Source organism: Rhodamnia argentea, chromosome 6 (genome assembly GCF_020921035.1).
Source record: "Rhodamnia argentea isolate NSW1041297 chromosome 6, ASM2092103v1, whole genome shotgun sequence".
NCBI classification, from domain to species: domain Eukaryota; kingdom Viridiplantae; phylum Streptophyta; class Magnoliopsida; order Myrtales; family Myrtaceae; genus Rhodamnia; species Rhodamnia argentea.
Window position 1 is genome coordinate 6,579,557 of NC_063155.1, and position 25,166 is coordinate 6,604,722.

Consider the following 25,166-nt stretch of genomic DNA (forward strand, 5'->3'; position numbering starts at 1 on the left):
ATGAAAAAAAATTGGATCGGAATTGATATTGGACATAAAGTTTGAAATTTTTTTTTTCAGGAAATTAGCTTTTTTTTTTTTGGTCGGAAGGAAATTAGCATTTTTTTTTTCGGGAAATTAGCATGTTTAATAATAAATCAATTATTGAGTACTTTTGAGAATTTTCCAGAATTACATGTTAATTTCAAGTCAAATTCCAAATGCCGTAGAATTCTTCTTAATGGGTTTCACGTTTCATTTGTGGGTGTCGACGGCAGAGGGGAACGAAACCGGCCTCACACGCCGTCAACGTGACTGGAGGACTCCACTCACGTGAATCCCCGTGAGGGCCGTGACTGTCCGTTGCTGACATCGACATCCGACGTGGCCTAGCTCGCCACGTGGCACCATTCCAACTATATAAAACCTCTCCTCCTCCTCGTCCTCCTCCTCCTCTGGCTCCGAGGAAAACTCCAAAACAAACAAAAGATTATACAGACGGAAAAAGAGAAAAAAAACAAAGGAAGGCGAGAGAGAGAGAGAGAGAGAGAGAGAGAGGAGGAAGAAGGAAACGAGATAAGAGATTGTAGAGAGAGAAAACCTTTGCGGAGACTTTGAGAGAGCGAGACTGCTGGAAAGTTCGGGTCGAGGTGAATCTAGAGAGAGAGAGAGAGCGACGGCGAAATGTCGACGCCGTTGGCGGGGGGCGGCGGCGGCGGAGGGGGCGTGGCGGTGCTGTCGAGCTCCGTCGAGAACGGCGGGGGCGTGGATTCCTCCCCGCCGGCGGCCAAGCGTTGCCTGGACAAGTGCGAGCTCAAGTCGCCGATCCTGATTTTCCTGTATTTCCACAAGGCGATTCTCAACGAGCTCGAGGCGCTTCACAAATTCGCCGTGGCCTACGCGACGGGGCGGCGCGCGGACATCGAGCCCCTTCTCGAGCGTTACCATTTCCTTCGATCGATGTATAAGCATCACTCCAGTGCCGAGGACGAGGTACCGATTTTACCTTCTTCTTTTCTTTAGCCTTCCGATGTTGAAATATACATGTGCAGGCACAGGTTACGTGATTTTGTGAATGATTTAGTAATTGCTAATCTGAAGCGGAGTTCTATGATTAGCGTATTTGGCTTGGCTTGGTTAGGGGAGATGGTGATGGAGATTAGTCTGTTGAATGGTTGAATTTGTGGAGAGCATTTACTTTTCCTCTCTTTGAGTGCTCGGAATTTTGCCTGAAGACTAGGAGAGAACCGGTAGCTCTTGCTCCTCATTTGCACAACAGTTTAGTTTCTCTCACTTAATTAGTAGTATTGTAATTGTAGGTTGTAACTTCCCAGTGCAACTCTCTCTCTCTCTCTCTCTCTCTCTCTGATGAGCGTCTTTACAAGTTGTTATTGATGTGATGTGTTCTGGCATACACGTGCACCTTACATGTATGCCGAAAGAGGTGAGCAAACATGTTCAACATTCTTTGCATTTCCTGTTTCTTCATGTTCAAGAATAGGAATCCTGGCTCCTTGCTCTCTTTTCCTGTTTAAGCACTATCAACGAAAGCAATACTGTAGGATTCCTCTAGCGAGACATCAGCACTGTCACTGCAGTAGCTTGTAAAGTCAAATCGGCTGCTCAAGAAATTGGTCGCTCAGTGACAGCGTCCGAATACCAGATTAGTCTTTGAAATGGCATTGTCAAGGACATTGTCTTACATGGAGGAGTTGACTGGCCATTTAGCTTGTTTTCTTTGATTAACTGCAATGAGTTGATAAGTAGGTAAAGGATGGCAGTGGCACACTTAATCGCAGAACTCCTTTTCTTATCATAACTTATTTGAACATTTTCTATTGGTCCAATACTGATGCATGACAATATGCACTACTGTGCCACTGCAAAGATGGTTGTCATTTGTATGCTGGAATAACTATCAGCAATTCAATTTGGTTGTGTAAAAGTGAATGTGCGCATGCTAGGACATGTTCCTCTTATGAGAGGGTAGGACATTTCTCATTATATGACTGTCCATTTTGACAAGCCATCTCTAACTGTGTTCCTAGAATTGAGAGAGGGTAACATAGGATCTAGGGAATTGATCTGTACAAGTGACTCCTGCTTAGTTGCATTTTTTGCATCTTCTGGACCCTTTTTACTTTAAGTTGCCTCTATGGCTGATTGTATATGATGAAATGGTGCTTGTTGAATGTTACCATGCAAATTAGACAGCTCTCTACCACATGAGTCTGTCTCCATTCTGCCCTATATGAAGTTATGACCCCTTTTTCACTTGAGCTGCAGGTGATCTTTCCAGCTCTTGACATACGGGTGAAAAATGTGGCACAAACATATTCCTTGGAGCACGAGGGTGAAAGCAATCTCTTTGATCATCTATTTGACTTGCTAAACAATGTTGCACGGATGGATGAAAATTTTCCTAGGGAGCTGGCATCTTGTACAGGAGCCCTTCAGACATCAATTAGCCAGCATATGGCAAAAGAAGAGGAGCAGGTATCCCCTGTGCATTCTTCTATTTAATGGTGGAGGCTTCAGGTCATCAATTTGTTATAAGAGTAATTTTATGACTTGACCGCTGGGAAATGAGGGATGTAAGTTGACTGCTTAGAATGCAACGTGTATAACCATTTGCAGTTTGTGGCCCTGTATGACCTGTTTTAGCATTTTAAATTCGTGATGCTTTCCTTTCAGCATTTGCAGTTAAGTATGGTCTCTACTGATCCCATGGTATTAGCAAATTTGCAAAATTAACCTACGAATTGTGCCTCAAGATGCATGGTCATGAGTTTGAGTGTCATTCCAACATAGGCAACTTTCTTGGGGCACCCTTATGGCCTTATGCCGTGTTAATTAGGCGCAAGTCAATTTCATTTTATCCCTGTACCTGCCTGATTTGATGCAGTTTCTTGGCTCAGGAACTCTAAATTATCCTTAGATTAGTTCCATTCCCAGTTCCTGGCATAAGTACACCGGCCGATCAGAGAACCGGACCAACCAAGCTGGTTACATGGTTGAACAATCTTTAACTTACGAAAAGGAAAAAAAAAAAATTATCCACTTTATGGCAGCAAAGAAGTGAAATTGTTACTTAAAACTTGGGGCCTGGCGTACAAGACCACTCAAGTGATAGGAGTTCATTTTACTACCAGTCGCTTTTAGGAAAAAAGTTTAAAGTCCCTCGACCTATGGCCACCTCTCTTCTTTTCTCAAGTGCATTCTCTCTTGTTTGCAGCAAAATAGAAACCTTACTTTATATCTCTCTCCCTCCACCCTTAGGCTTTTGTTGTTTCAAGGCCTATTCCAGGTCTGCCGGATTTTGTTCTTGCTTTTGATTGTTGAAAGGACATGTAGGGTCAGTCTCAAGTTCCAACCTGGAGCTAGTCCAACTGATAAGTACTTGGTCACCATATTAGGGGAGTTAGTGCTAACCCCATGGGATTACTTGCTTCTAATCAGAGGGCTGAACACCTAAGATAATAAAACAAAACATTATCTCCATTTAACAGGATCTTTCATAAAATATTGTACTTATTCGAAATCACCCGAATCCAAAGGAAGACTTCGTGCAGTATGGAAGCTACTATGTGGTTGTGAGATTTATATTATTTACTTCCATTTCATACATTGTTGATTCTGTGAGAAACCATTGCTGGGCCCCAAGCTCAGGAGGGCGCAGCTGCCAGTGCAAGTGGAGGTTCATTGGAATATTATATGCATTTACGTGCCGCTGTTTGATATATTGCCAGATACAGCTTTACTGTTGATTTGTTCAGGCACCAGCTTTATTCCTTTCAAGAATCTTCTTTAATTAGGTTGCCTCTGCTTTTGCCAGGTCTTTCCCTTGCTTATTGAGAAGTTCTCGTTTGAAGAGCAGGCATCTTTGGTTTGGCAGTTTCTATGCAGCATTCCTGTGAATATGATGATGGAATTCCTTCCATGGCTGTCTTCCTCTATTTCAAACGAGGAATATCAAGATCTCTGCAAATGCATAAGCAAAATAGTCCCTGAAGAAGAACTTCTTCAACAGGTAATGTTTCTGGTTACATTCAAGTTGACAAGGTCAATGAATGTCCTTTTGGAGACCGGGGGCACCTTATTACAGTGTGTATTTGTTGAAGGTTATTTTCAATTGGATGAAAGGGAGTGATGCTGCCTGTACAGTTGAACCATATCCAGATGGACCTCAGGCACAACCTGTTATGTCAAACTCTTCAAAGTGTGCATGTGACTCATCCAAGACAGGGAAACGAAAACGCTCCGAGTCAAGTGTCAACTTTTCCGACTCAACTTCCTCGCATCCAATAGATGAAATATTACTTTGGCATAGTGCTATTAAGAGAGAATTACTTGAAATCGCTGATGAGGCAAGAAAGATTCAAGTATGTGGTGACTTCATGGATTTATCATCCTTTAACGAGAGGCTCCAGTTTATTGCTGAAGTTTGTATTTTCCACAGGTAAAAAATTTTAGTGTTTCATTGTACAGCAACTGTTATTTGCTATTCCATTTCATTACCAGAAAAGCTCAGTGATGATTCTCAAGCTCCAGAAGACATTACAAGAATAACCCTTCTAGTTGATTGATATACTAGAAAGTAATCTTCAACTGGCTCATCGATTACAAAAATCAGCTCATCAAAGGGCAGAACTGTAATCTCATGTCCTATTTTCTTGATTGTGACAGTTTAGGGCTCACCGTATAGCTTGTGTTGTATAACCTGCAGATTATATTTCCTTTTGATTCTTGTTCTTGTCTAATCCCTGCATTTCTTATGATAAAGTTTTTCTCTTGGTTGCAGTATTGCTGAAGACAAGGTCATTTTTCCTGCTGTTGATGTGGAGTTGTCTTTTATCCAGGAGCATGCCGAAGAAGAAAGTCAACTCAGTGAGTTCCGGTGCTTAATAGAAAGATTTCAAAGTGCTGGAGCAACCTCTACTTCAAGTGCTGATTTTTATGAGAAGTTATGCTCACATGCGGATCAGATAATTGAAACCATACAGAGGCACTTCCATAGTGAAGAAGTTCAAGTGAGCTTTTGTTGATACTTTACTGTTTTCTTTTGTTTTCTCCAGTCTCTATTTTGAAGTGACATGGTAACTTCTATAGAACGCAGGCGACATTGGGGCAAGAAAATTATAGTTGTAAACCCAACAATCTGCGAACGTTTGAGGCATATTATAGGTATAAGAAGTATATGGCTACATGGGCAAGAAAATTATAGTTGTAAACCCAACAATCTGCGAAAGTATGAGGCATATTATAGGTGTAAGAAGTATATGGCTACATCTACTAATATCAATTAGGTGGATAGGAGTCAAAAGAGTTTAGTGTTATAGGGAATCTCCTATTTTGGTAACAGTGACACTTTTGCTATCAGAAAATAAAATAAGATTAACTGGCTCTTCAGAGTTTCAATGACCTGATGCATGAGTTGAGCCTGTTCCATCAAATAATCTTTTTTTCCATAGAACTCGCTAAGCTACTTTTATGTACAGGTTCTTCCACTGGCTAGAACACATTTTAGCTTCAAAAGACAGCAGGAGCTTTTGTATCAGAGCTTGTGCATGATGCCTCTGAAGTTGATTGAACGTGTCTTGCCATGGCTAGTAGGTTCTTTAGGTAAAGAGGAAGCTATGAATTTCATTAGAAACATGCAGTCAGCAGGTACCAAATGACAGACTCTGAAGTTATAGTTTTGTGAAAATTGTGACATATCTACATGAAGTTACTGAATCTTTTGAGGTTATTCTGAGTTTTGATCTGTTTTTGTACCAGCTCCAGCATCAGATGCTGCTCTAGTTACGCTTTTCTCTGGGTGGGCTTGCAAGGGCCGTGGTCAGGGTGTATGCTTATCTCCTTGTGGGACTGGCTTCTGCCCTTTTAAAAGGTCTTCGGACATTGAAGAAGACTATATTCAAACATCTTGTGCGTGTGCTTCTTCATTGTCAGCACGATCATTATCCTCCCAAGCTGACGATACCAAAAGACCTGTCAAGCAAAATGCAACTATAACATGTGAAGACGGCAATGCCGTTGGTAGTTCAGAAAATTTGAATGCCTGTGAACTGCCCTGCAGTGATAGGTCTTGTCATGTCCCAGGTTTAGGAGTAAACTCTAGCAATCTGGGATTGAGCTCTTTATCCACAGCTAAGTCTTTGCGTTCTCTGTCTTTTAACTCCTCTGCTCCCTCCCTTAATTCCAGTCTTTTTATCTGGGAAACGGACGGTCAATCCTCTGATGATGGACGTATTGAACGACCCATCGATACGATTTTTAAGTTTCATAAAGCAATACGTAAAGATTTGGAATTTCTAGATGTGGAATCTGGAAAGCTCAGTGATTGTGACGAGACATTCATCAGGCAGTTCATTGGCAGATTTCGCCTTTTGTGGGGATTGTACCGAGCTCACAGTAATGCTGAGGATGACATTGTCTTTCCTGCCCTGGAATCAAAAGAGGCTCTTCATAATGTTAGTCACTCATATACACTTGACCACAAGCAGGAAGAAAAATTATTTGAAGATATCTCATGTGTTCTTTCTGAGCTTTCACACCTCCATGAAAAATTGCACAGAACTTCCCTATTGGAGCAGCTTAGTGGAAATAGTGAAATTACTGCTGGCGATGGTACATTAAAGTACAAAGAACTTGCAACAAAGCTTCAAGGAATGTGCAAGTCTATCAAGGTTACTCTAGATCAGCATATATTCAGGGAAGAACTTGAGTTGTGGCCATTGTTCGGTAAACACTTCTCAGTGCAGGATCAAGACAAAATAGTGGGTCGCATTATTGGAACTACTGGAGCTGAAGTGCTGCAATCCATGTTACCATGGGTAACAGCTGCACTTACGCTGGATGAGCAGAATAAAATGATGGACACATGGAAACAGGCAACAAAAAACACGATGTTTAATGAGTGGCTAAATGAGTGCTTGAAAGGAACTGGAGTATCATCTTTACAAGTTCAATCATCAGAGACCAGCACATCACGCAAAGGTTTGTTTCTTAGGTCTGTTTCTTTTTGGGGTAGTTGCAAAGAGCAGTAAAGTTTATACTATCTGAATGAACTAAATTTAGATCTATGATGGTTTGGTCGAGACTCTCTACATTACTACGCAGTTTTCCACTTAAATATGCCTGAATTTTGTCTGTAGGGATTGAGCTTCAAGAGACACTTGACCAAAGTGATCAGATGTTCAAGCCTGGGTGGAAGGATATCTTTCGAATGAACCAAAATGAGCTTGAGGCTGAGATTAGAAAGGTTTACAGGGATTCATCTCTTGATCCTCGGAGAAAAGCATATCTTGTTCAAAATCTCATGACTAGGTAGGTCTCCAGGAAAGTCTAGAAACAGCATTAAGTAGGTTGTGTGTTATTAAGTTTGTAAAGTATCTGTACCCCTTCCTGCATTCCTGTAACAAGTGTTGAGTGATTGACCAATTGATTGCTTGTTATAGTCGCTGGATAGCTGCTCAGCAGAAGTTGCCTCAAGAAGTGATAGGAGAAACTTCAAATGGCAATGATATAGGGGGCCCTTCACCATCGTTCCGAGATTCAGAGAAAGAAGTGTTTGGGTGTGAACATTACAAAAGAAATTGCAAACTTCGAGCTGCATGTTGCGGCAAATTGTTTACTTGTAGATTTTGCCATGACAAAGTGAGTGATCACTCAATGGATAGGTAAGTAGCTGCCACCATCACTTCTCATCATAATTTAGAGCTTCTGTATTTGTATATGCATTAAATTGCTGCTTGACCGATGCAGGAAATCAACCAAAGAAATGATGTGTATGGTTTGCTTGGAGATTCAGCCAGTTGGTCCAATTTGCACTACGCCTTCTTGCAATATATTTCCAATGGCAAAGTACTATTGCACCATATGCAAGTTTTTTGATGATGAAAGGTAAACTGGATACAATAAATCACTTAGCCTACCTCAAGAAACTATCGATAACACTTACAGTGCAAGTACTCGTAATCGATGGTTTTATTGTAGAACTTGCTTGGTAAATTTTGAGTGAACACATCTCTTTGATGCTACTTCAGGAACCTCTAGTTTAGCTACTCGAGCTATCTTATACTTATCTATCAATGCGATCATTTATCCTTGCTTCTTTTGGATCATTTGCTAAGATTGTCGTCCCTGTTTGTGTGACTTCAGGAATGTGTATCATTGCCCGTATTGCAATTTATGCCGTGTTGGAAAGGGTCTTGGAGTAGACTATTTCCACTGCATGACATGCAACTGTTGTCTAGGGATGAAGTTGGCAAGCCATAAGTGCTTAGAGAAAGGTCTAGAAACAAACTGCCCTATTTGCTGTGATTTCTTATTCACATCTAGTGCGACAGTCAGAGCTCTACCATGTGGCCATTATATGCATTCAGCTTGCTTCCAGGTCTCTCTCTCTCTCTCTCTCTCTCTCTCTCTCTCTCCTTGAGGCATTTTTGCTCTGCTTGCATCTAATTATTATCATCGCCTAATCAGAATTGAATAACACTTTCTTCAAATTTGTTAGGCATACACTTGCAGTCATTATACCTGTCCAATATGCAGCAAGTCACTGGGAGATATGGCGGTAAGAAAACTCTTTTACACCTTTCTTCAGAATGTTGTCCCTATATGTATGCTCAATCCTGTCCGTTTTTTATTCATTTCATAAGACAATAATTTAAAAGATGAAGCATTCTAGGCTTACTTCTTTAAGATGTCGAGACCACATGGATAAAATAGATCAATAACGCGCATTGTAGTACGGAACGTGGAACTCATGAAACAGCCTGCTCATGGTATAAGTTGAAAAACTGGAGAACGGAAAAACCAAATCACAATGCATAATACATGGTATAGAGGACATGTTTGCATGGGGCAATTTATCAATGGATGTTCTTTGCTGTCAAAACTGATTTGATTCTTCCGGTTTTCATGATCTCTCTCTCTCTCTCTCTCAAGGAGTTAGATGCTGCCGTGAACTTCTTTGCAATACTGAGTACGTCCTTGTTAAATTTCTTTGCATTTTATGCAGGTTTACTTTGGCATGCTTGATGCCCTGCTCGCTGCTGAAGAGCTTCCAGAGGAATACAGGGATCGATGTCAGGTACGCATGCCTCTAACAGCATCTTTATTATTGTGAACTTGGAGATCTCGTATGCTATACATAGATTTGATATTCCACGTGTTCCTTCAGAAGAGGGCAAATATTTGTGCCCGACTGCATTGGTGGTGTGTCTGTATTTATCCAGTTCTTTTTATTTGAAGTCAAAATAATGTCAGAGCCTCGTGCTAGAGCGCGGGCTGATGCTTCTCTTCTTCTTCCTCCAATCACACAAACTGAAAATATCAAGTCTCATGTGGCTTTTCAGGATATTTTGTGTAATGACTGTGATCGAAAGGGATCGGCCCGTTTTCACTGGCTGTATCACAAGTGTACATATTGCGGTTCGTACAACACAAGGGTGATCAAGAGCGAGGCATTCGATCCCAACTGCTTGGATTCACGTCAATGATGTGCTTCTCCTAGATAGTAAGCCGAGATTTGCCTAGCTTCTCTGTATATAGTTGTACAGCAAATTCTTTTATAGCAAAAACCACATCTCTTATAGGGACCAAGGAATTTTGGTGCTGCTTTTTTTCGGTTTTCGCTTTTCCTGTGAGGAGAGATCGTGTCTCGGCGAAAGAAACACTATAGCAGCGGCAATCATGTACAGACTTTTGCAGGTTTCCGATATCCTCTGTTTTTGCTTCGTGGCAAGAGTCACAACTTGATTTCTCAAGTCCTTATGAATTTCATATTATTCTTCTGCTTTCGCTTGGCATTTCGCCATCACGAGCCTAACGTTTTAACCATGGGCAGGCTACAATCGCGTGGACTTCCCCTCTACGCGTCCAGATGTGTTTTTAACTCGTGCTGCTCGTCCTAATCCATCATATCCTAGGGATCTACTCGTTTGGATGTCTCGAGTACTACGACGATGTGGACAAAGGACCTGTCCCGATACGATTCTTCGGTAACTAAACTAGCAATTAATCTATACGCTAGAGACATTTTTTTTATATTGCAGACTCATTCCTTGCTCTTTTGAGAGACAAGATTGTAGAATGTAGAGCATCTGGGTCATTCTCGATGATGGTATCTGTCTCGAGGCCGAGACATGTCCCTTCAAATCGATCACTTTTGGTCAAGATATTCCTTTTTATCTCCGCCTTCTTCGGTTCCTCGTATTCCGTCAAACCTCCCGCTCTTTCTCAAATTCGAATTAGATGATCGACCTAAGCAAATGTGCATCTCAGCATTGAAATCATCAAAAGGAGAACTTTGAGCAGATTCTCAAGTGACCTGGTCAAAAGCTCAAATCCCTATTTAACCGAGACAAGAGAAGTGGACAATGTCTTCCATGGCGATTTTCACATCTACTCACGCTTTCATGGAAAATTCATTAAAAAAAAATCCTAAATCTTTTATAATTGTATCAATTCAGACCTTTTTTTTTTTACCAATTGAGTCTTAAACCTCTTGCATTTGTAATAATTTAGTTCATTCAGCCAATTTTAACCTGAAAACGCCGACATGGACGTCGGCTATTCTACACGGCACGACCCGTGCTTATGTAGACAATTTGCAATAATATTTTAATATTTTTTTGAATTTTTTATTTAGTTTTTTCTCTTTTTTTCCTTCCCTTCTTCCTATAGTCAGCATGGGCAAGCCTCGCCCAGCGACAACTGTGGCCCTTGCCTTTGGCGGGTCGCTGGAGGGAAGGAAAAAAAAAAGGAGAAAGAAAATAAAAATAATAATAAAGAAAATATTAAGACATTATTAGAAACTATTCACATTACCACTAATCGCGTCACATAGGACGGCTGCCATCCACATCGGTGTTTTCTCGTTAAAATTCGCCGGATGGATTAAATTGGCACAATGCAAAATGTTGAGGATTCTATTTGCAAAAAAAAAAAAAGGAAAAATTGAGAATTGAATAGACGAAACTACAAAAAATTTGGGACTTTTTGTGGTAATCCTCCTTGCTTTCATTGGAAAATTACATGTCTTCACATATATTTCACATCATGAATGATTTTGTCGCTCACATGGTCCATCAGATTTTGAGGTTACACTAGTTTCTCCTCGGTCTAACATGGTTGATACAGAGCTTTCGTAATGAGAATGAGATGAAGCTATCTCATGATAAACATTATTCAGACCAGGAAACGACAATACAATCATGCTTTGTTCTTCTGTTCCTTGACTGCGAAACAACCCAAGCTAAAGACGTTCGCAGCCCCCTTGGAAATGCACAGGGTTGGCAAGTTCAGCACCGGACTAACTCGAACCGTGCTCCCGTGAGACGCTCCGAGCCCGTGATTCTTCTTCGACGGAGCCTTTTGGAGCCACGGATAAGAATGAGACGTCGACGAAGAATAGGAAGGTTTGGGAATGTGACTGGCTTTTCTTCCAAGTGAAGATGACCTTCTGGGAGCTGGCACCGAACCTGTTGACTTGCTCTTTGACAGGAGTTGTGATTGGATAACTGAACTCTTGCTGGTGCAGAGATCGCCAGAGTTGAGACTAGTGCTTCTCCTGAATCCCCAGAAAGACCAGGACTGAAGCTTTTCTTGATCTGATCCCGATCTTGATGGTGCAAATGCATTCTCCTCTGTCCTCTCTATCTTCTTGTCATCGTCGCAGCAAGTTGTGGGACTAGGAAGAGGAGTGAGGAAAGGGAGAGGCGCTGCTGCTTCGGAGGCCCTTTTCGCTGTGACGCTTGATGCCGACGATGAATTCAGAGGTTTGGGAATCGAACTAGCTTGTCTTCTATGTGAAGATGATCTTCTTAGGCCTAGCACTGAACTTGTTGATTTGCTTCTTGACAGGAGCTGTGATGGGAAACTTGAGCTCTTCCTGGTGCAACCTTTATCAGAGTTGAGACTAGTGCTTCTCCTGATTCCCCAGAAAGACCAAGACTGAACCTTTTCTCGATCTGATCCCGACCCCGACCCCGATCGTATCAATGCAATCTCCTCTGTCTTCTTGCCGTCGTCGTCGTCCCACGTTGGAGGACGAGGGATAGAAATGAGGAAAGGGAGATGAACTGCCGCTCCAGCTTCACTTTTGGAGGCCCCTTTTGCTGCGAGACTTTCAGGTTGTATCTGAAATGGAAGGATCACGCCGTTGGCAAAAAGCTCATCCGCTGCAGAGGACATGTGCTCGAGCCCACCGGTGCTGATGCCGAACTCAAACTCGCAGTCCGAGCTCGAATGCAACGAGGACCCCGACTCCGCATTCAGCATCCCTACAGCTTCCTTGTCCCTTTGGGGGAGATCGAGGAAGCTCGATGCGAGAGCCGGACAGGTCTCGGAGCACATTTGCTCTTGTTCCGGGTAGAAAATTCAGAGGGAAGGAATCAAAGAATCGGGCTTTCTGACGATCAGAACGTGGAGTGTATTTAGCTTGGCTTCAAGGACTTGTGGATGTACTGTCTCGGTTCAAGAATGAAGGGCTGGCAGGGGATGGTTGATGAACAGAATTTCAAATTTGATGGCTAAGTAGGGCACAAGGAGGATTGACAGGAGATGGCTTTCGGTCTTTGTGGGGACTTGCAAGAAGATGGTTGCAGAGTATTTATAATTAATGTGACTAAGGAAAGAGAAGAGAAGAGAAGATTGGGATGATTCTGACAAAAGGAAAAAGTCTTGAAAAAATTTTGTTAATCATTTGAACATGGAGTGGCAGAATGAGGTTGGGCCTTTGTCGGATAAAACAGGAGGGCAGACATACGAGATGGCCACTCTTAAGAGAATATGTAGGTTACAAGGCATATAGAACAATGTCCATGTGCCCATGCCCTTTTTATTATGGAGGGAAGAGAAAGAGAGAGAGTTGTCATCATCCTTGGCAAAGGAAAATGCACACCAACACCCTTGCAATTGCAGATATTAGACCAAGGAAAGAATTCCAAGGGACTACAAGCAATCTGATCTTCTTCTTTTTTTTAATCTTATGATCCTGATAGACCCGCGTCGTCCTTATGTTAGTCACGATGGATAAATATCATGAGGGTCTGAAATGGCTCCCACCTCCGAAATCAGATGAGTCCGAGCACTTTGTGTGTTATCGCGATGGATAAACATCATGAGACTCTAGCCAATGGCAATAATGCATGCAGGGCTGCTGGCAATATGATTCGGAACATTTCATTTCGGATGAACAAAAAGTGCTACATATCCGACCGATCAAGATTAGCAAATTTTATACCGAAATTGCTTTAACCAACGAAACTCGGAGTTCTGACCATGATATAATCGGCTCATCACAAATAGAAATTCGTTAACCGACGCTCGACGTGACCCTTGTTAAGCACCCAATTCATAGGAAAGTCAAGAAAATTGGCACCACACCAGCAACGGCACAGCCTGGAGCTAATTGAGAAATTGACTTGTGAATCACACACCACCTTAGAAACATTCAACCCCGACAATTAATGCTGACTAAGCAAGAAGTTGACAGCTGCTTCGATCTTGGAGGGTAATTTGACTTGCGTTTCAAATTGATTCTTAATTTGCATTAATTAGAAGTCGTGGTAGCAGCAGCGGGTCTCGAGATATCTTTCAGCTATTATAGTTATGGCTGGTTGGTCAAAGTGGGTAATCCCACCTCGGTCAATAAAGGAGGATCCCCGAAATCAATAAAAACCCTAGCGAACCTCGTCAAAAACGACAATCCGTTTTGACCTAACTCATGCACAGGACTCCGACCAAAAAAAAAAAAACTCATGCACAGGACACGTCACACGTCCACGTGGCGCGTCGTTCTTCGATACGATGGGAAATTCCTGTTCGTCAACGGGGATGGCATGCATCATTGACACTGCAATGCGAGAGAGTTGGAGAACCAAATCTCACCCAACCATTAACTAACCAAATTGACCTCGTCGTTCTTACCCTACTCTAATCACTGATAGTTCTTTGGGTTAATACCGCTCCAAAAAAAAATTATCACGTCGGTCATTAATCTATTATACGGATGTTAGATTCGTCAATTCAGCCATAAATCTTTTTACGTGAAATTTCAATGTAGTTCTTCCGATCAATTTTCATCGGAAATCGTCGACGTGACGGTTTAGTTATTGCTGACCGTCCTACCAGTATCGGTATACCGCTACATCGGTGGTTTTTGACGAAAGTTGGCCGAAATGACTACTTTGGAATTTCACGTAAAGGTTTTAGACTGAATTGGTAAAATTAGAAAGTTTATGATCAAATTGACATTCATATAATAGGGTTAGAACTGCTTGGGTAATTTTCCGAATACCATAAAAAAAACCCTATATTTTACCGAGACACCAATATTCCAGAATTCTTATTGCATTACCAAAATTAGGGGTGTGGATGGTCCGGGCCGGTCCGATCTCGATATGGAACCGAGGACTGGACCGGTAGTCCTGGTCCCCAAATTTTCAGGATTGGGGACCAAATTGGGGTTGGACCGAACCGAGACCGACGGTTTGGTCCTAGTGCGACCGCTATCACTAGCCGCTTATAGAAATGTAACCCTTGGATCTAAACTAACAACTCCCAATCTCAATCATTCAACCTAATAAAATATACACATAATTGCCATACAACCATCACATGAATACTTATAATCCTAAAATAATGAGATCGAACCGATTGAGCGAGGATGGAAATGAGAAGAGGAAGCAGTGAGAGGAGCGACGAGTCGACGGCGCCGGTGGCCGCAATAGGTCTCGCTAGTGACTGCGATACATAAAATGAGTGACGACACCGACAAGCGAGAGGTGGGACTACGAGAGGAGCGAGCAGAGAGGCGAAGGCGAGACGCAAGATGGGACCGAGAGGAGAGGAGTGAGTTTCATGGGGAAATTACAAATTAGGTTAACTAGTTCAGTAGTTAACTAGTTAACTAGTTCATTCTTTTTTGGTCAGTAATAGTTGACTAGTTTAGTGGCTGCGATCATTGTGCTATTTTGTTAACATTTATAATTTTTTTCTATATATATTTCTGTGCGGTCCAATCCGGGCAGTTCGGTCCGATCCAATCCCATCTACCATGGAACCGGGATCGGATCGCCCCCTCAAGGACCTAACCAACCCGGCCGATCCGGTCTAGTTTACTCACCCCTTATCAAAACTCCTAAATTATGCTCGCTATTATGCTAATATTCCATAACTTTTTTAGTGTTACCAAAATTCCAAACTTATACCGGTGTGACAAAAAGAATCCTAAATTTTTATCACACCGATACAAGTTTAGGGTATTGGTGACAAAAAAAAAAGTTTAAAATAAAGATATCACGGCGGGCATAATTGATTGTTTTTTTGGGGTAAAAAGATGGCATATTAGCCATACTAATACGAGTTTGAGAGTTTTGGTGATGACAAAGAGGTTTAGGATATTGGTGCTGTAATGGGTATAACTTAGGATTTCTCTTATGTTATTTTCCCTTATTCTTTTGGGACCAAATTTATTTTTTCATGTTAAGCGAAAATGAAAATCAAGGAAGCAAACACTTTCCTTTTGGTAGTAGTCCCATGTTGGTAGCACATGCAACGCTCCAATCAGTTGTCGTGTGGAGGAATCAGACGAAATTCTCACAACGAAGAATACAGGAGAAATTATTTTCACAATATATATAGTACAGGCTTCGGCGAATATTTGTTATTTGTCGGGTCTCTCTCACACAAAAATGCCCTCAGAGTTTCATGAAATTATACTGATGCCATTTGTAGTGGGTTGAAGCTAGGGGTGAGCATAGTTTCAGGATAGAACTTGAAATCTGTAATTGAACTGGTAGGGAATCGGTACGGATATAAGTTTCAAGGTATGTATAGTAGATTTTAGGTTATAAAAATAGAGGAACATGTTACGACTGGTAAGTTCTATGTTCCGAATAAGTGGAACCTGCAATAAATTTTTGTGCTCTTCTTGGTATATGTGAGTGCGATCTTGCAGTATTCTATGACATTCGATAATGAGTGCATAACCTGGAACCACTAATCTAAGTTTTCATTACCAGGGATATTTATTACTAAAACTTTTATTTTGCTAATGTTCCATACTTATTCATATGTCTAAATATGAGTTGTGGTCGATGAATTAGAGCAGCAAGTAGTGGTCATTAAAAATGATAATTCACCGCAATTGTTTAATTGAAAATACAAATGGAACCCGAGTAGATTCTAAAATCTATGACATGGTAGGATCTAGGTTCCAAAGTATGTAGGTAGATTACTGATTCTAAAAAATGAGGAGCTTGCTTCGACGAATAGGTTTTAGGTTCCAAGTAAACTTGTATGGAATTTGGAACCATAGAACCCGGAACTGCTTACCCCTAGTTAGAACAATTTTCAGCTCATTGTATTGGCTTCTCTATCACTGCTCTTATGCAATCAAAAGGAAAAAATAGAAAAAGAAAGAAAGGGTAGCTTAGTTAATTCTTATTCTATATAAGAAGTTGTATATCTAAACCCTAAAATAAAAAATAATAATAATTGGTCATTTCTTAATTCATCTCTTGACGAAAAGAGTTTCAAGATAAGAGTGCGAATGATAATCATTTTATTTTCGAGAGTTATTTTTTGGCCGGAAATAGATTTTTTTGTTTTTATTCCCTGAACAAATTTTTGAGCAAAGAAATGTATTTGATAACGACACAAAAATTCTGATCCCGATACAAAAATTCGTTTGATAATATCATAAAATTTTTACGGTTCGCAACCAGCAATCGGCGGATGGAAGACCAATGACCGTCAACAAGGATGTGAGAGAGAGGAAGACTGCATGAGAGATGGGAGAGTGAGCGATGAGAAAAATTTTTTATTTCTATTTCTATTTCAAAATTAGATAAGTATAAATGTCTACTTCTCCTTTATGTTCCAAACCTATTTTTGGATTAGAAATTTGTCCCGAGAGATAGAAAATGAAATCCAAACCTATTCCCGAGAACAGGAAAAAAAAAACAAAATGATTATTATTCACGACCTAAAAAACTATCTATCTTTTCACATAAAATATTTATTTCAGCTCGCAATTAAATGCGGTTTTTTTTTCATTTCAGTTGCAAAAACATGCATAAAAGCATAGTAAGAGTCGCTACCAATCTATCAATTGGTATCGATGTGAGAAAATTAAGACGATAAAATCGAATTGGTTCTAACTCTTTCCAAACCCAATCCGAACCGATTATTTAAAGGTAGCGAAATGGGTCTATTGAATCACTTTCCACACGTATTTGCAAGATGGGGTTTAAAAATCCATCACTGCAAATTTTATGAATATATTAAACAGAATTACAAGAAACAACAAACAATTGAAAATGGGACTTAATGGACTCTACTAGACCCACCTTGAATATACTATCAATCAGGAAAAAAAAAAAAACTGATCTTCGAGACGCGAAATTTTGCCTTGTTTTTTGTTGAGGCCATCCCTCGCTTTACGTCGCCACTCCCGCTCCCGCCACCGCCTCGGCCTCCCGCAACTGTAACATTGTCGTCACCAAGGACCGCTAGCTACCAAGGATGGAAACCACCAGAAGATGGTTTTACGTCCTCTAATCAAAACATGCGATCATAGATAGGAGGATGTGACCACCGTGAGGAGCTCACCTGAGGAGGGCAACTGCGACGAGGCGGTCGACCAATGGCTATTGCTGCCCCCCAAGTCCTCAACCTCATCTTGACACAGAGCGAGAATTCTTCCCGCCTTGCCAAGCCACCCCCGAAGCACAGCGACAGTCATGGTGGCCCTCGGATTTGAAGACCCGATATGCAACAATGCAGATTTCTGTTTTGATTTTGTTAATTCAGTTTCGAAGTAGCTTTCATATTTCTGTTTGTTTAACTTAGCACACATGTTTTTATTATACTTTTTCTATTGTTCAAGTTGTTATTTGCTGAATTCTTATTAATATGAAAGCAAATAATATACCGAATTTTGAGTTACTTGAGTGGAAATTTGCTATCAATATTGTACTGGAAAAAATTAATAATATGTCCATGCAAATCTCCATGGAACCAATAGCTGGAGCCAGTATTCTCGGTTCTGAGACAGACACAAATCTCTTCAGTAAATGACAAGCAGTAGTAGCTTCCCAGATTCTCACACAATACAGGCCCAACTGGACAGTTTAGCTCTTCCAGTCTTATGTACAATCACAGGCATTTCAACAATCATGGGCTCAATCGGAATTTCTCAAAAGTAAAATATCATATTCATATAAGCTATCGACAATTGCACAGTAAACAGTTACCAGTTCTGATGCCAGAATTCTGGTCATCGTAGATCAATGATGTCAAATTTAAGATCCGGATTCATATAAACATCTGTACACGACTTGTAAATTGGCCCGCCATCCGAAGGCTGGTTATGAGGGTGAAACCCGCGCTGCTGGCACTGTCTTATGACTGACATGCCACCGGGCGTCGTCAACCGAAAAATCCCATGGGTTCTGCGCAGAGTTAAAAGGACGGGTGTTAACAATATGCATATCAGCCAGCAAATAAGGCAATAGATGGATAAACAGGCTAACCTTGAACCATCTCTTGGAGCCATTACTATTGCAACAGATTCCGGCAACATGATCTGGACCAGGAGGAAATAAATGAGTGAACCAGTAAGTAGCTACAAAGCATAATGACAATCCATGTTTAATGTGCTACGCGAGCTCAATAACCTACTTTAGTGGACGAAAGGACAAAAAAATAGAAATAGAGTTCAAGATGAGTGTAATTTTCAGAACCCACATCAATGGGTGGAAGAATAGGAAAGACTCATGTACGATAGTATGCAGCATGTTTGGTGTGTGAATAAAATCTTCTCAGAGGCAGAGCGTCACTGTTGATTTTATTACAATTGAACCATTTAGTCCGTGTCAACAGAAACTCTGTATGAGAAGAGAAATTTTCTTCCTAGGTAAGGTAACTGCGAGAAAAGGTCAAGTCAAAAGTCAAGAATTTGGAGATCAAGTAGAATAAATGAACTAAACATCAACATACTGTCTGGTAAGTTGACAACCTCATCCCAAGTGCGATAGAAGCACAACTATTCTATTTTCCACATGTACAGCCACCTAGCCAATTAAAAGGTGACAAATACCAGAAAGAGACACACACCTGATAAGAGTAATGTGTATGAAGATCAATAGATGACATGAAACAGGACTGCGTAGGATGCGTCTGCAATTAAACATTGAAGAACGATCAATCTCTCAGTGAAAAAATAAATCAAGTAGGAGCTTCCAATATAATTTAGCAAAACATATGAAAGGCACATGCAGCTGACAATGAACCACCAAAGTTCGATCACCAACTGCAAGATAAGAGAACATACAAATGACAGAAGAAAGTCCTCTCTCCACAAAGGAGAAAGTTATGTGATCTCGTTATTTGCAAGGAGAGATCTCAACTATGCTGACCCACCGAGCAATGCAATCAGTTTTATCTGTTTATAGCCACAAACTGGAGAATAACATGCAAACAACAGCGAAGATTCCTCATCCTTCTCATGAAAGGGGAGACCCAAGAAGAAAAATGCATCCTTCTGTTAAGTCTTCAGATCATATTGCTTTTTGTGAATTACACTCTGGATATTAGATAAAATTGTGGGAAGATACTTAGCTTCTAAGCAATAAGTTTTCACATACAAAACGGTTTCAATTAACTGATGTTCACAACAAAACTACTACCACAGAATTACTCCAAATCATCTCTTTAAAGCTTTCAAACAATGGATCACTCTTTTGTAGCTTGTCCCAGAATTGCAGAAGTGCGTAAAAGCAAACAACTCTTTGTAAGCAAACTTCAGCCATCAAACGTCGCAGGTAATCCAAAACATGTTGTTCGGTCTAAAACTCTAGTAGACATGAACCCCGTTGGATTTTGGCCTAATACACTGATACCACATCCTTTATTTTGAAAAGGTAAAAACACAAAATTTCTCCCAACAAAAAGTGACCGTATTAAGTTTGTTCAGCCTTCTTGTCTTTGAACATGTCAACAAAATACATGCACCATATATAGCAAAAAAGGTAGGCAAATTATACGCACCATTATCCACTCTACCAGACATCTTGACTGAATATAGCTCCAAAAATAAGTGGAGCTATTAACATTGCTGATGGGGAGAAGTTTCTAAAATAGTGTCCTTGCAATATAACCGAGGTGCAGGAACTTTAAATAGTGTGTTCCTAATATAACTTTCTAATACAAGGGAACAAGATGAATTTACTTCGTTTCCTCTACAAATCAGTGACAACAATTCTGAAGCCTGATCATCTTAAAACTTATTATTAGATGACATATGATCATTCAGCACAATACCAAATCCACCTTAATCATAAAGACACAAGGCAAGAAGAGATCACAAGCACACCACCAAATACTCACATGAATCCACCCTAGTGGAAAAAGAGATTGCTTATCTTGCACTTCAAATATCTCTTCTTCATTTGTGGTCTGGCACTGGTTTTAAATAAACGGCATTAGGTGAAGGACGAAAAATTATCAATGAAATAATGGTGACACTTAAAATATCTAAACGCGCAAGGATCACATACAGAATCCGATGTTGATTCCTGCTTTGGAATGATTAGGGCGGTGACAAAGAATTTCCTATGTTTCTGTCAAAAAGACATGGAGAACATATTAGCCTCACAAATAGCAAGGAACAATTTGAAGATTCTGCAGTACTCACAAGTGAACCTGCAAGGATGCCACACGTTTCCAAATTGCGGTCAGTATTGACCTTAGCCAGTTTCATAAAGGTATTCATCAATGCCGTTGACTGCAAAAAGAAACAGCAGCAAAATAATGAGCCCGCACAAATTCTCAGTCTGAACTCTCTAGTTATTTACTGACTATTACCAATGTATCATCTTCAAGAGTATTCTCTCTCTTTTATTTATACATTGTTTACTCATTAAAGGCCCTATTAACAAGTGCCCTGTAGACACTTGCTAAAGCATGCCTAGTAAAAAAAGTGTTTCAAAGCATGAATTACTCGTAACTTGATAAAGTCAGTGCATTGGAGATTCCAACATTTCCTCATTTGCTTACTTAACAAGTGCCTTCAGGGCACTCTTCAACACAAAAATCCTTCAAATAAATTGGCCTAAATTGGATAGTTAAAGAGTTTCTGTTAAGTCAATGGTACTTTCCCAAGAAAAAATGAGGTTATAAACTAGAAGGGAAGAGCGTAATAAAGTATAAAGTAACCATGAGCAAAGGACTTCAAGACTTACAATGTGCAACTGCAGGGGAGACTCTGAACAAATATAATTATCAGATGCTGGCTTATCCAAGCCACACTTTAGATCATTATGTTCGTGAGACACTCCTGGAATTAAATCTTGCACTTCTGCCAGAACAGGAGGAGGAGATGGCTGTCGAATGATTTCTGCTTGAACAGTTGTTTCCGTAGTTTCAAAGGAGATCATCAGAGGTTCTTCCTCAGTTTGAGGCACCTTGTTGGCATCGTCAACAACGAGATTTGAATCTAAACTAGACGTTTCCTTTTCCAACTCAGTGGAATCCTTCTTAATTGCATGTTTGTCTTCTACAGATGGTAGCAGCCTGCTTCTTGCATAAGGCACCATTCAGTCAAGGGTGCAAGTCAAATCAAGATGAGAGGAAAGTGCGTACATACTAAAATAATGACAGAGCTTCCTAGGCCTCAAAACCTTTCCACAATGTATAGGTATTTAACGAATAGCAGAATAGACCGCAGTACATAGAAGACCAACCTGGGTACTTCGACTGGAGTCAAGTCAATGTTGCTTGGATATTGAACCTAGTCATAGGAAAAGTCAGCATCCATCAGGATTGAAAAATGACAAAAACATTCAAGACCATAGTTCCATACCCATTTATCGCTCCTAGGTGGCTGCCAGTGCCCATTAAGTCCATTGGGCCCTAAAATAGAATGCCTGGAGAGAGTCTCCTCCTTCGGGCGCACCATGCTAAGTGATCTACAAAAATCAAGAGAAAAAAATAAAAAAGGTGAAGAAGTCTCTCGTTTATCAGCCTAAACAAACTTCTAGATTTTTTCATTCAAGCTAATGCAGCACGCAAGAATCTCTCAAGAAAAACAAATCAATTTTCTTACATGCTCAACTGGACTACATCTCACAGGAATCTGTACTTCAAGTTTAGCTTATCTTCACAAACTTCACTTATGCATGTCTCATATCTAAGCAACCCTTCCATACATGCATTGCAATGGAAGCATAATTTTACCTAGCCAATATATAGCAGAGTGTCTTTAATAAAATTGTAAGTGTGCCCATCAAAATGGTGGTAAAAATACAGTGTGCCCGTACATGCATTACAATGGAAGCATAATTTTACCTAGCCAATATATAGCAGAGTGTCTTTAAGAAAACTGTAAGTGTGCCCATCAAATTGATAGAAAAATACAGGGGGCTACTAAGGGACATCAGCAGACAACCATAAGTTCTCAAATGCCCTGATAAGAGGTGCCTAGTGTGGGGTAGGTCACAATTTGACTGACCAATTCTACAGGACTAGCACACATTACTTTTATCGCATTAGTGGTTTGATTAGGCATACAACAGAAAGAAAGTGGCTTGGAGACCGAACCAAGAAACCAATGTGGGCAACATCATACAGGAACTATCAAATCTAGACCATCAACAGTATGAGTTGCTTGCACTAGAACAGCTGCGCTTACGAGGAGTTCAGTAAAACTCCACCTGATACAAAACTTTAACTTAACAAGGTTATCAATGGATCAAAAATTACTTCCAAAATGTGTAGATGTTACCAAGAAACAACCACTTACATTTTTCGGAATGGGTCATTCACTGGACTGGATTGCAGAGGCGGCTGGATCGTTGTACTTCGATAATTTGATAGTAGAGAAGCTGGTCTAGATACCTTGGATAATGCAGAGCATTAAGATCAATGCTCCTTAAATCAAAAAGATAGGAACGCACAACTCGCACAACTTGAGTGAAGACAGAGTTAGGATAAGTCTGTGGAAGAATAGGCTGCAATACCACTTTCATGTCGTAATTTGTCGAAATCTGCTTTCTGCCAGGAGTCCACTCCAGAGAACTACTTTGATTACAATAACCCCAGTTATTCATCTGGTTCGCCTGTTTCCTGTTTGAACCATCGATTTTCTGCTGGACTTTGGGCTTCAATTCCTCCAGCTCAGTCAATGCATTTAGCAATTGCTACAAGAGAAAGCATAAACCATGTTCACATGTGATCCAGAACAACGCAGTATTTCTCAATCCTACATGAAGTGACATAGGAAACTAGGAAGATACCTTTTTCAGTAAATCCTTCTTCTTTTGTGAAGATGCTCTATAATCTCGATGGCGAGGAATGGTCTCGGAAACCAAACTGACACAAAATAATGGAATTATATAAACCTCTAGTGTAGTTTCTAGCAAATATGAGCAAAATTGCTTCTCCAGTCTTTTCACAACCGAATCAAGTATCTATTCACTGGACAGTAACTCATAAAGAAAAATGAGGGATGAAATATTGTACCTCGAAAACCTGAGAAGCATAACATACAGATCTACAATATTATTCTCCTCTCGGAATATATTAGCCTGCATGCAATTGACATAGGGGAGACAAACAAGCAGTTAAGAACGAAAATCGATCAAAAAATTTTGGGGGTGCAGGATTCAGGAGCCATGTATTTAGAAGCACAGAACTGTCGATTCAGTGACGTCACAACAGTGATCCATGATATGCAAGAACAGCAGCACGCATCAATCAAAGAATATGGAGCTATAACTCGTTCAAACTCCAAGTGTTCAGGGTCAACCAATCAAAATCATAGAAGATGTTGTAGACATCCAGCAATCTACTGTAACCAATGACGTCAAGTAAGACATTCTCCATTGCATAAACTGCCATGCACCACATGGGCAGAATCATGTTCTGAGTAACAATGAGAGAATCCATACATTGCAATTTGTCAGACGGACATCAATCAGACAAGATGGAGTGATCGTGTAATGGAGACAGAATACCCCTATCAAGCATTTTACCAATATCAACAAATGAATGGCAAAGTCTGGAAAGCCCAGAATAGGCTTCACTGTCTTGTTCCTGTCCTAATACATGCTATGACAAAATCTTTACCTTTTACCAAGACCAATTTTTATGTCTACCACTGGAAATAAGTCCAGAAAACTGACTGATACAGCAGACGCATCAGAAGCTTCAAATTAGATGCCTATAACGAAACCCGACAGGGTTGCCTGGTCGCGAAGTAAAACACAATCTAGTGAACTCGCAAAACGCCATGAGGAATGAAATGCTCCAGAAGTTACAACTAGCAGACGACAATTAACTAAGAAACCAGCCTCCACATCTCTCATGCCTCACATTCGATTTACTCAAAAACCAAATAAGAACTTAGAGGTACCGAGAGAATCACAAAAACAGTTGAGATCACATTCAGCACATCGAGAAGAACCATGAATCGAGCAGCAAAAATTTCGACGGACCTGCTTGAGGACATTATCGGCGATCCTGTAGTAGAAGCGGAGAGCGATACAATTGTCGACATCGAGCCTCTGCGCGCTCGCTGCGATGTCGATCCTTCCTGAAGAAGAAGAAGAAGACCTCATTCTTCCAATCGAATCAATCTCTCCCTCGCTCTGTCTCCCCCCACACTTTCGCTTCCGTTTTCCTTGTCAAACGAAGCAAGCATCTACTGGAGCACTCGATTCAGGTATCCGCGCCGGTTCGGCCGATGGTCGCGAGCTCGGAGGACGGTCGTCAATGGCTGCTTCGGCTCGGAGTGGGGCGAGCGAGCGAGAGGGAGAGAGAGGGGACGCGATTCAACCGAGGCCGTGATTTCTGGTGTGTCGCGAGGGCGAATATGGAAATGCAGCGACGCCATTAGAAATGGCCGGTTGTTTGGTTGTTGTGGACTAAGGGGAGAATAACGTCAACTCCAATTCGCGTTTGGATGGTCGACCCGGCGCATTATGCGGTTGGGGACGTCCCTGAACCGGATCTGGAATAGTACTATCCCGACTGTGGTGTAGGATATCAGGAGAGGCCCAAATAGAGTTTAGTGCATCGGGCCGGATCCCAAAGAAAAAGGGCCCGAATGAGCGGAAACTCTACTCCTCCTTTTTTTTTTTTTTTTTTTTTTGGAACAAGGGAAACTCTACTTT

General features: G+C 40.8%; 3 protein-coding genes across 6 annotated transcripts; 1 reads left to right on the forward strand and 2 right to left on the reverse strand.

The window, feature by feature from the left end:
- Window positions 1-448: 448 nt before the first annotated feature.
- LOC115744123 (zinc finger protein BRUTUS) lies at window positions 449-9,785 on the forward strand. Its single transcript, XM_030679227.2, has 14 exons — window positions 449-972; window positions 2,266-2,475; window positions 3,815-4,009; window positions 4,101-4,438; window positions 4,781-5,009; window positions 5,478-5,646; window positions 5,758-6,978; window positions 7,137-7,308; window positions 7,440-7,661; window positions 7,747-7,884; window positions 8,143-8,377; window positions 8,498-8,557; window positions 9,005-9,076; window positions 9,342-9,785. The coding sequence occupies exons 1-14, from the start codon at window positions 664-666 to the stop codon at window positions 9,483-9,485; spliced, it is 3,714 nt and encodes a 1,237-aa protein (XP_030535087.1). The 5' UTR covers window positions 449-663; the 3' UTR covers window positions 9,486-9,785.
- A 1,204-nt stretch (window positions 9,786-10,989) lies between these two features.
- On the reverse strand, window positions 10,990-12,572 carry LOC115744205. 2 transcript variants are annotated; one of them, XM_048281058.1, is made up of 2 exons: window positions 12,012-12,572; window positions 10,990-11,660 (listed from the first exon to the last, which is right to left on the reverse strand). In XM_048281058.1, exons 1-2 carry the CDS (start codon window positions 12,340-12,342, stop codon window positions 11,200-11,202), a joined length of 792 nt encoding a protein of 263 aa, XP_048137015.1. In that variant the 5' UTR covers window positions 12,343-12,572; the 3' UTR covers window positions 10,990-11,199. The 2 variants fall into 2 exon arrangements, with proteins under 2 accessions (XP_048137015.1, XP_030535174.1); XM_030679314.2 differs by having other exon boundaries at window positions 10,990-12,570.
- A 5,419-nt stretch (window positions 12,573-17,991) lies between these two features.
- On the reverse strand, window positions 17,992-24,883 carry LOC115744135 (AMSH-like ubiquitin thioesterase 1). 3 transcript variants are annotated; one of them, XM_030679272.2, is made up of 14 exons: window positions 24,489-24,883; window positions 23,515-23,579; window positions 23,289-23,364; window positions 23,013-23,192; window positions 22,796-22,890; window positions 21,857-21,962; window positions 21,738-21,784; window positions 21,237-21,570; window positions 20,690-20,779; window positions 20,553-20,615; window positions 20,383-20,457; window positions 19,111-19,173; window positions 18,528-18,580; window positions 17,992-18,446 (listed from the first exon to the last, which is right to left on the reverse strand). In XM_030679272.2, exons 1-14 carry the CDS (start codon window positions 24,609-24,611, stop codon window positions 18,272-18,274), a joined length of 1,545 nt encoding a protein of 514 aa, XP_030535132.1. In that variant the 5' UTR covers window positions 24,612-24,883; the 3' UTR covers window positions 17,992-18,271. The 3 variants fall into 3 exon arrangements, with proteins under 3 accessions (XP_030535132.1, XP_030535107.1, XP_030535140.1); XM_030679247.2 differs by having other exon boundaries at window positions 21,237-21,573; XM_030679280.2 differs by having other exon boundaries at window positions 21,237-21,567; window positions 24,489-24,882.
- Window positions 24,884-25,166: the final 283 nt, after the last annotated feature.

What these genes read in the sequence shown, in the direction of transcription:
- LOC115744123 (XM_030679227.2), top strand. Translation starts at nt 664, where the DNA reads ATGTCGACGCCGTTGGCGGGGGGCGGCGGCGGCGGAGGGGGCGTGGCG. An exon ending in TGGCAAAAGAAGAGGAGCAG is followed by an intron (nt 2,476 to 3,814) that starts GTATCCCCTGTG and finishes TGCTTTTGCCAG; the next exon opens with GTCTTTCCCTTGCTTATTGA. An exon ending in AAGAAGAACTTCTTCAACAG is followed by an intron (nt 4,010 to 4,100) that starts GTAATGTTTCTG and finishes TATTTGTTGAAG; the next exon opens with GTTATTTTCAATTGGATGAA.
- LOC115744205 (XM_030679314.2), bottom strand. Translation starts at nt 12,342, where the DNA reads ATGTGCTCCGAGACCTGTCCGGCTCTCGCATCGAGCTTCCTCGATCTC.
- LOC115744135 (XM_030679247.2), bottom strand. Translation starts at nt 24,611, where the DNA reads ATGAGGTCTTCTTCTTCTTCTTCAGGAAGGATCGACATCGCAGCGAGC. An exon ending in AGAAGGATTTACTGAAAAAG is followed by an intron (nt 23,193 to 23,288) that starts GTATCTTCCTAG and finishes TTTCTCTTGTAG; the next exon opens with CAATTGCTAAATGCATTGAC. An exon ending in ACTCCAGTCGAAGTACCCAG is followed by an intron (nt 21,574 to 21,737) that starts GTTGGTCTTCTA and finishes GCCTTATGCAAG; the next exon opens with AAGCAGGCTGCTACCATCTG.